This window comes from Brachyhypopomus gauderio, chromosome 2 (genome assembly GCF_052324685.1).
Source record: "Brachyhypopomus gauderio isolate BG-103 chromosome 2, BGAUD_0.2, whole genome shotgun sequence".
In the NCBI taxonomy this organism is placed as follows: domain Eukaryota; kingdom Metazoa; phylum Chordata; class Actinopteri; order Gymnotiformes; family Hypopomidae; genus Brachyhypopomus; species Brachyhypopomus gauderio.
Window position 1 is genome coordinate 34922420 of NC_135212.1, and position 9962 is coordinate 34932381.

The 9962-nt window shown below is 40.9% G+C and overlaps 1 protein-coding gene across 1 annotated transcript; it reads right to left on the reverse strand.

The window, feature by feature from the left end:
- Positions 1 to 2102: 2102 nt before the first annotated feature.
- Positions 2103 to 8386, reverse strand: LOC143508678 (extracellular calcium-sensing receptor-like). The gene is made up of 6 exons (XM_076997340.1): positions 8151 to 8386; positions 7673 to 7973; positions 6471 to 7247; positions 6038 to 6262; positions 5732 to 5855; positions 2103 to 3016 (listed from the first exon to the last, which is right to left on the reverse strand). The coding sequence occupies exons 1-6, from the start codon at positions 8384 to 8386 to the stop codon at positions 2103 to 2105; spliced, it is 2577 nt and encodes an 858-aa protein (XP_076853455.1).
- Between the last annotated feature and the right edge of the window lie 1576 nt (positions 8387 to 9962).

A 9962-nucleotide genomic window follows, 5' to 3' on the forward strand; every position in this document is an offset into this window, starting at 1 on the left:
GGGGCCTTGGCGTACCAATCCTCGGTTGCTGAAGCTAATTTGCATAATATGCAAAACCTACTTTTGCGAACTAGGCCTAGGTTTTTCTCATTTCTGATCACCACAATCTTGGTGCCAAACTATTCACAAGAATCTCTATCAAAAATTATCAAAAAATTGCAACATTAGCATATAGTCTAGCTGTCACATGTCAATCAATAGCTCTGAGGCGTGGCCTAATTTACAACAGCTATATCTCATCAATACTTTAATTAATCTTTATGAAACTTGATAGGCTTATAGACCACATAGATGAGGTCAAAGGTCAAGGTGGCCAAGGTTGCCCAATCATCAACCATTGGCCGCATCAAGCCAAAACTTTACAACTACCATATGGGGCCATGTGGTATCAGGACACTTAGTGGTCACGTCATCACTCAAAAAACATGGCTGCCATCAGCCAATTAAATTTTTGCCCATTTGACAGGCTTACCATTTGCCAATCGGCATGAAACCTGAACACTATACATATGCCCTGACTTTGTGTCACTGTGTACAGTTTCAAATCATTTGGCCACTAGGTAGCACTATTTGTGAAAATCGTACATAACTCCTCCAAATGTTCACTTAGGAACATGCAACTTGATTCTTTTGATTCCTTGCAGAACACGTGACAGCTTTCCCATTAAAAGTCCTAATAAATGCATACTTTTGTCACATGTATCAATTGAATAAAAACGGCTCTTTTCGAACTAGTCCTAGGACTTTCATCCAATGATGGAATAATTTGTGTAGGCATAATCTAGAGGCTCTGTAGGTAAATAATTATCAAAGAAATGTTGGATTTTTACATTTTTATTCTGGGCCATTTTTTCATTATATCATTGTGGCCATGTCATATATCAGCTATATTACTATAACTCATGAACCATGTAAGTGATTAACTTCTAATTTGAAAGACTTTTATAGACTGAGGTTCTTGTGAGGTATGCCAAGTTTGATTCAAATTGGCCTGTCAGGGACGCTACAGTACCCACAAGTTATGGTTGTAGTTGTATGACAAGTTGTATGATTCAGATCCATGAACTAAATAAGTTAGTAATTACATTTCATAACAAAAGGTACACTGCCTGACCAGAAATGAACCTTTTAATTCACAATAATGTCTTATTTCATCACTGTAATATGAAATTACAAAACCCTGATCACAAAGCAAATACGTTTGAGATTAACTGGATCATTAATTAGAAGCCAGGCCTTTTGTCGAATATCATTGCTCACAAATGCTCTTATAGCCAAATGGTTAAAAAAGTATAATCCCAAAATGTAAGTGGAAGGCATTACCAGGACAGCATAGGATGTTATAGAGATGTGATTTTGAACTGAGCAGTTGAAACATGCTGACATTGGTGAAATTGTTGCATAATGGTTAGGCATCCAGGTACATTTTTCCACACAGAAAATAAACATTTCAGTCCTAACCACACCACCAGTCTTAGGAGAGGAAATTTAAAGTTAAAATTATTATCTGACCTTGTGACGGTGGTGGAGCGGCGAAGGACGAGACACGGAATCCTTGCTTTATAGCAGACGTCACTTTTAATGAGAGACAGATATTGCACAAAAGCACACGAGAAACAAAAATATGCACACACAACGTGCAGACTCAGACAACGACGAGCACAGGACACTGCACGAGCACACATTAAATAGACAAACCACATATGTCCCGCGTGATTACCAGACGAGCCACAGGTGAGACGGATTATCACAAGACACAACCACACCCACGGAGATCCACAGATGCAGACTAGGAGACGTAGACGACGTAGATACACGCCCAAAAGGGAGGGGCCGGGGTCCTCACCGTGACAGACCTATTTTTTAACCATCATAAAAATCAAGTGAAATCACTAGAAATAGTATGGAGCACATCTAATGGATTTGTATTATTACATGTAAACACAGTACATACCCATTCAACTCTCAAGTACAACAAAAACTGCCCATATTTATTGATGAGTTTAGTGTGTTTAGTGTATAAGACTAGTGTATTTAACTCCAAATATGACTGGTCACATTTTGCTTAAGATGCCTCCATGTTACCTTTGCTACATAAGGTTTTAGGGGCCTTGAGGTGGAACTTTACCCAATAGGTGCTTCTTAGTATTCTGCTTTGGTCTAAACACAATTATAAAACACTTGGGAGCAAAAATACAAATAATCAAACCAAAGCTTGAGGCCAGAATAGCAAATATCTCCACAGCTACAGTGAATTTTCCAGGAGAGCTGACATAAGCTGGAATAAAGGTGATCCAAACTGCACAGAATATGAGCATGCTGAATGTGATGAATTTGGCTTCATTAAAGTTATCAGGCAGCTTCCGTGCTAGAAAAGCCAATGCAAAGCATAAAAGTGCCAGTAGTCCTATATAACCTAGAACAACCCAGAATACTATAGCAGAACCTAAACCACATTCCAAGATTATCTTTTCTTTGTAGTGCTTTATATTTCTGAAGGGGGAAGGAGGAGATATTGTTAACCAAATCACACAAATAATGACCTGTATAAGAGTGAAGGCAAGAACACTGAGTCTCTGCTGTGGAGGCCCAAACCATTTCATGACATTACTGCCTGGAAGTGTAGCCCTGAAGGCCATTAATACCACTATTGTTTTCCCCAGAACACAGGAGATGCAGAGGACGAAGGTGATCCCAAACGCTGTATGGCGCAGCATACACGACCACTCAGAGGGCCGACCAATGAAAGTAAGTGAACAAAGGAAACACAGAGTCAGAGAGAAGAGCAGCAGGAAGCTCAGCTCTGAGTTGTTGGCTCTGACGATGGGAGACGTCCTGTGTTTGTAGAAGACAGCAATAACATATACAGCTATGAATGCTCCAGCAATGGACGATGCTATCAGGATAATACTTAAAGTGTCATCCCAAGACAGGAACTCAACAGGTTTGGGGAGGCAGCTGTCTTGTTTGGTGTTTGGCCAGAAATCAGGAGGGCAGTGCACACAGTCCAGTGAATCTAAGAGAACAAAAAGCAAAGCATAAATACACTTTTATCTCTGATTACTCTAAAATCTTGGTTCTTTTTTTCTAAATAACATGTTGACATCACTAATACTCTGAAAGTGGATGCTATGTGCATTAGTGTGACGTGCTGCATTTTAGGATGCAGGACAGCACCTTGTACATATAACATGTTAAATAAACACAGAATGTGGCCCAAACAGGTGTTCTGCTGAGGAATGACATACACTACAGTTCAAAAGTTTGGGGTCACTTAGAAATTTTCTTATTTTTTAAAGAAAAGCAGTTTTTTTTCAATTTAGCTAACATTAAATGCATCAAAAATACACTCTATACATTATTAATGTGGTAAATGACTATTCTAGCTGTCTGGTTTTTAATGCAATATCTACATAGATGTATGCAGTAATGTCAGTAACTCTAATCTTACCACTTTACTCTAATCTTACCACATGGTAATGAGTAATATAACGCACTACTATTTCCAGTCCAGTAATCAGATTAAAGTTACTTATCCAAGTAACTGTGGATTACTATTTTTATTTTCCCTAGTAAAAATATATATTTTTGCTTTCTTCTTGGCTCAGTTACACTTTTGCGTCTGACCGTAGCGCTCGACTTCGCACGCTGTGCGCGAACCTGTGAGAGCGCGAGCGCGTTTTACAAGTCATTTTTTGCAGTGTTCTCCCGTAACTCCCGTATATGTGGTAGTATAAAGAAATACCCCTCAAAAACAGGGGAAGGAACATTTACCTGAAGAATTTTAATGTTGCATTGTGTTCCACATTTGAAAAGTGCTGGAATTTTGGCTAATGTAGCCTACTTTAAAATGCTTGAAATTGTAATGGTATTTTGTTTCACAAGCTGTCTGACTGAATAGTTCGCTTGTATTACGTTTACAAATAAATTTACAAATAATACCATGCAGCTACACAAACGTAATGTCAGGAGAAACTGTAGCAACTACTACTCCTCACGGCGAGTTCCCTAACGGACAGACACTTGACCACTCAAGTAGTCTTAGCCCTTTAAGTGACACTGGGGGGGGCAGGGCCTGCGCGCGCCAGAGTTGCGTTATCAATAAAGTTTCCCTCCTCGGGATTTTTGGATTACGCAGTTTCTGCCTCAGTTACCGAACCCGAACAATACATTGTTACTGTTAAAAATGCACTTCCAATAAAGTGAGTATTGGAAAAAATTATTTTGCTGCTGAATGTAACTACTAAAGTAACTTGTAATCTAACGTAGTTACTTTTAAAATCAAGTAATCAGTAACGTAGCTAAGTAACTAAGTTAAAAGTAACTAAGTTACTTTTAAAAGGAGTAATCAGTAGTCAGTAATCAGATTACTTTTTCAAGGTAAGCCATCACTGGATGTATGGAGACCCATTTCCAACAACCATCACTCCAGTGTTCTAATGGTACATTGTGTTTGCTAACTGTGTAAGGAGGCTATTGGATATTTAGAAAACCCTTGAAAACCCTTGTGCAAGTAGGTTAGCACAGCTGAAAACAGTTTTGATGATTAGAGAAGCTATAAAACTGACCTTCCTTTAAGCTAGTTGAGAATCTGGAGCATTACAATTGTTGGTTCGAGTAGAAGGAGAAGTGGAAAGCCCCGCTGCACAACTGAGCAAGAAGACAAGTACATTAGAGTCTCAAGTTTGAGAAATCGACGCCTCAGAGGTCCTCAACTGGCAGCTTCATTAAATAGTACCCGCAAAACGCCAGTGTCAACATCTACAGTGAAGAGGCGACTCCAGGATGCTGGCCTTCAGGGCAGAGTGGCAAAGAAAAAGCCATATCTGAGACTGGCTAATAAAAGAAAAAGATTAATATGGGCAAAAGAACAGACATTGGACAGAGGAAGATTGGAAAAAAGTGACAGACGAATCAAAGTTTGAGGTGTTTGGATCACACAAACGAACATTTCTGAGATGCAGAACAACTGAAAAGATGCTGGACGAGTGCCTGACACCATCTGTCAAACATGGTGGAGGTAATGTGATGGTCTGGGGTTGCTTTGGAGCTGGTAAAGTGGGAGATTTGTACAAGGTAAAAGGGATTTTGAATAAGGAAGGCTATTACTCCATTTTGCAACACCATGCCATACCCTGTGGACAGTGCTTGATTGGAGCCAATTTCATCCTGCAACAGGACAATGACTCAAAGCACACCTCCAAATTATGCACAAACTATTTAGAGAAGAAGCAGGCAGCTGGTGTTTTATTGGTAATGGAGTAGCCAGCGCAGTCACCAGATCTCAACCCCATTGAGCTGTTGTGGGAGCAGCTTGACCGTATGGTACGAAAAAAGTGCCCATCAACCCAATTAAACTTGTGGGAGCGGCTTCTGGAAGCATGGGGTGAAATTTCTCCAGATTACCTCAGCAAATTAACAGCTAGAATGCCAAAGGTCTGCAATGCTGTAATTGCTGCTAAGGGAGCATTCTTTTACGAAAGCAAAGTTTAAAGTAGAAAATTATTTCAAATAAAAAAAAAACTATATTTTTTGTCTGGACTATATTTCTATTCATTTTGCAACTCATTTGAAAAATAAAAGTATGAGATTTCAGGGAAAACACAAAATTGTCCAGGTAACCCCAAACTTTTGAACGGTAGTGTATGATTACCATTTATTCTACAGAATTTAAAAAAAGCAAAAGATGATGATAACAAACATTCATAACTTGTAATGTATATGACACAACCTGTTATATTACTAATCTCTCCCTCAGCACATGGTATGCAGTCATAGCAGCAGACAGGCCTTCCCTTCTGTACAGCCTTCCTGGTGCCTGGAGGACAGCTCTCACTGCACACAGACATTGGCATCTAAAAAAGTAAATATAAGAACATTTAAGAGAAATAATGTCCTAGAGATCATGAAACAGCACTGGTTTATGGTTTACAACTCTGGCACATGAGTGCAACCAAAAAAATGAACAGTCCAGTATTTTGCTCCAGACTGGAGTTTCACATCCTTTGCTTTGAACTGAGGGTGTAATATACAGTACCTCAGTCTGTCCTCCCATCCAGCTGATAGCACTGCTCATTCTGAACTCCTGTCCTCGCTGTTTGGACGAATCATAGTAGCCCACTGGCACAAAGTCTAAAGCACCACCTTTCCTAAACTGCCAGTTAATGAGCTCATAGATAGCTACAGGGTCTCCGTTTGAATCAAAGTTGACCTTGTAACCATTCTTTGTGGTGAAGTTCACTCTCCTGAGATTGTCGAGTATCTGGAGTAGTAGATACAACTTTATTAGAGGCCATGACACTGAGGGAATTTTATGCTACAGAAAATACAGTTCACTAGTAGTATTACTGGTGTTGGAGTGCTTGAGTAAAAAAGTATTTACATCATAGGTCATGAATATTTATATTACATTTATTAATTAATGTATGCAACTTGTATGTAAACTCAAGGTAATTCAAAATGATCAATACCTGCCAGGATGCGAATTTAATTGTCCTGTTGCATTGCGTGTCATTACAGATTATTCTGTGAATAGCATGTGCTATGGCGTATGTAGCTTTATACACCATATTAGTGATGCGCAGCTGTGACGTGTCTGTGTATGGGTTCTGTAGTGAGCGGATGTCCTCACTGCCGTCACATTTCCGCCGCATGCCTGCACATCCTTTTAGGCTACAGTTGAACGAGCTCTCCCAAAATTCCTTTAATATGGGTGATTTTAAGGCTTGTGCTGGAGAGAGGTTTAGAAGAAACTCACGAAGACCTGGGATAACTGACCGGGGAACCCCAAAACCTAAAGCGCCTGCACAAATGTTATACCGCAAAAATTCTGGATCTATGATCCATGTGTCACTGCCTATCCACTGAAGCGGATGTGATGGCAGCTGTACCAGTTCTTCCAAGAGGAACCTCATGTCTCCTGCGTGAACAAACGCTACTATTACTCGGGCCGTTGATCTACGGATGACATTTGCCACTCTTTCCAGTTTACTGTGCGGTTGTGTCCTGTAATAAACCTCGGAGTACTCCACACAGATCCCCTCATCTTGTGCAGCCTGTAAAAATGCTGCCATTCCGTAGTTTCCATAGTCAGTGTCGCTGCGTACTGCCCCAATCCATGTCCAGCCGAAATACCTCACCATTTTTGCCAGTGCGGCGGCTTGGTGTTGGTCGCTAGGAACCGTCCTAATAAATGCAGGAAACTGACGCTTATCGCTCAAGCACGCGCAGGTTGCGTAGTGACTCACCTGTCATTTAGAGGAAGAAAGAAAAAAAACGTTAAAACACTACACTAATTCCCTTCTGTTTATTGTAAATGTTTTGTAACAGGATATAGCCAATGAAGGAAATAATTAAGATACATTCATTTAATAACCTGATTCAGTCTTTTCAGGTAATTGTTTTGCTGTGATGTAGTTTTTCTTATATTAAATAAACATTGGCCTACGTATCTTACACTATGAGTCTACATTTTAGGCAGGCAGGTATCTCAGTATTCTCCAGCATTCACTCAAAAATTAATGCAAGACACCTCCCATTAGCCCACGTGTTTTGCATTAAACAACAGGCTTGTGGCACAGTTTGTCAATCACTCAGCAGCTATTTATCTATTAAAATACATAGCAGATTTTCTGGAAACATTAGACAAATTGATGTAGTCTACAAAATTAACCTGTGGAATTCCAAAAAGCCCAAGAGTTCTCGCCATGCTGATTGACGAGGTGGAAGAAGAGTCTCCTACGACAGCAGGTACAGTGGCAACTGCAGATTTTGGACAGGAATTTGTGTAATTGAACACGGGGTCCACGCCGTTAGTAAACTGAAATGCAACTTTGATTGCCATCTGCACGGCAGAGCACGAGTCGTATATCTGATAGCCTAACGTTATGCCCGGTAGGAGATCCGAATTGTTGTTGATCTCGCGGATGGTGAATTCCATGGCACGGGCAAAGCGCAGCTCCCTGTAGTCCATACTGTTTGGCCGCAGTAAAACAAACAAAATTTTGAAAATTTAAGACAAAATCACAGCATATTATGACATAAGAAACACAGTAAATAAATAAAATTAAGCTAATATAAATTGATTTTAATTATCATCTTTCTACAGTTAAATGCGGTGCAGTCGTTATGTTCCTCCCACACATACAGACCTTCCAGAGCACTGTGGCTGGACTGCCATCGAAGTGTACGTGTTCTGTTCTGCACTCATGTAGTAATGAATGTTAAAAATCCCCCCAATCACAAAATCTCCATTCATAGACAGACCAGAAATCTGAGGCTCAGCCCACAGTCTGCAGCTGACTGGGTTTGCTTTACATCCTGCAGGACTGAACACGGTCATCCACAGCGCTGATACAAATGGCACCAGACTTGAAGCAAGAGACATGGCAGTGTCAGGTCTTCCAGCTCTCTGAAGTCAGGATGTATGTGTCATAATGCTTTAAATAGCCATCGTGCTATGATGCCCTGTTAGATAGGAGGCGTGGTTGCTTGTTGGGTGCAATGATGGCCATGACTGGTTGTTAGACTTAAGTGTCATTTCTGTCAGTGAATGACATGTAAGGTCTCATTGCTGAAAAGACTGAGCATCCATAGGGGAAGGCTGCATTATCCTCAAGACAAATGCAGCAATATGCACTTTGAAATAATAATGTAGAGCATGAGTGTATTTTGAACTCACTCTTTCCTGGTTTTTTAGTACTGGGTTACAATAAAATTATTTTGCTTATTATTGTACTGTATTATATTATTGTAGCCTATTATATTTCTGTCTGCAGTTGTAGGAGCCAAAATGCAGTCTATTTAGGTTTTAATTATTTTATTGTTTAAAATGTTACATCATTTAAAATGTTACATCATTAATAAGATAAATATGATTTATAAATTCATGGTTTAGATGTGACGCGGGAATAGAGGCGGCCGAAGGCGAGGGTTGCACTGAATGGTCTTTATTTTCCATTTGTAACTCAAGCAGAAATAAGCAAACAGAAATAACTGAAGGCCCTAAGTTCCAGATGACCGCGAAGACAGGGAGGTCCAGGTTCGAGCTCCAGCTTGGCATTTGCCAGAGAACACCAGGATTGGCAAATTCGCCACTGGCGCCTTGTGCTCTTCACAGTTGAAAGCAGGTTCACACTGAGCATGTGAAAGACGTGACAGAGTCTGGAGACGCCGTGGAGAGCGATCTGCTGCCTGCAACATCCTTCAGCATGACCGGTTTGGCAGTGAGTCAGTAATGGTGTGGGGTGGCATTTCTTTGGAGGGCCGCACAGCCCTCCATGTGCTCACCAGAGGTAGCCTGACTGCCATTAGGTACCAAGATGAGATCCTCAAACCCCTTGTGAGACCATATGCTGGTGCGGTTGGCCCTGGGTTCCTCCTAATGCAGGACAATGCTAGACCTCATGTGGCTGGAGTGTGTCAGCAGTTCCTGCAAGATGAAGGCATTGAAGCTATGGACTGGCCCGCCCGTTCCCCAGACCTGAATCCGATTGAACACATCTGGGACATCATGTCTCGCTCCATCCACCAATGTCACATTGCACCACAGACACCAGGAGTTGACAGATGCTTTAGTCCAGGTCTGGGAGGAGATCCCTCAGGAGACCATCTGCCACCTCATCAGGAGCATGCCCAGGCGTTGTAGGGAGGTCATACAGGCACGTGGAGTCCACACACAATACTGAGCCTCATTTTGACTTGTTTTAAGGACATTACATCAAAGTTGGATCAGCCTGTAGTGTGTTTTTCCACTTTAATTTTGTGTGTGGCTCCAAATCCAGGCCTCCATTGGTTAATAAATTTGATTTCCATTGATGATTTTTGTGTGATTTTGTTGTCAGCACATTCAACTTTGTACAGAACAAAGTATTCAATGAGAATATTTCATTCATTGTCAGGAATGTCACCTGATTGCGCCTCGTACAGTTGTTTCCTATCACCACGCCCACATTCCTAGCGTA

Coding starts and splice junctions, on each gene's coding strand:
- LOC143508678 (XM_076997340.1), bottom strand. CDS start 8,386: ATGTCTCTTGCTTCAAGTCTGGTGCCATTTGTATCAGCGCTGTGGATG. Junction 7,974..8,150: donor CAGCCACAGTGCTCTGGAAG/GTCTGTATGTGT, acceptor GCGGCCAAACAG/TATGGACTACAGGGAGCTGC. Junction 6,263..6,470: donor TTAAATTCGCATCCTGGCAG/GTATTGATCATT, acceptor CTACTACTCCAG/ATACTCGACAATCTCAGGAG.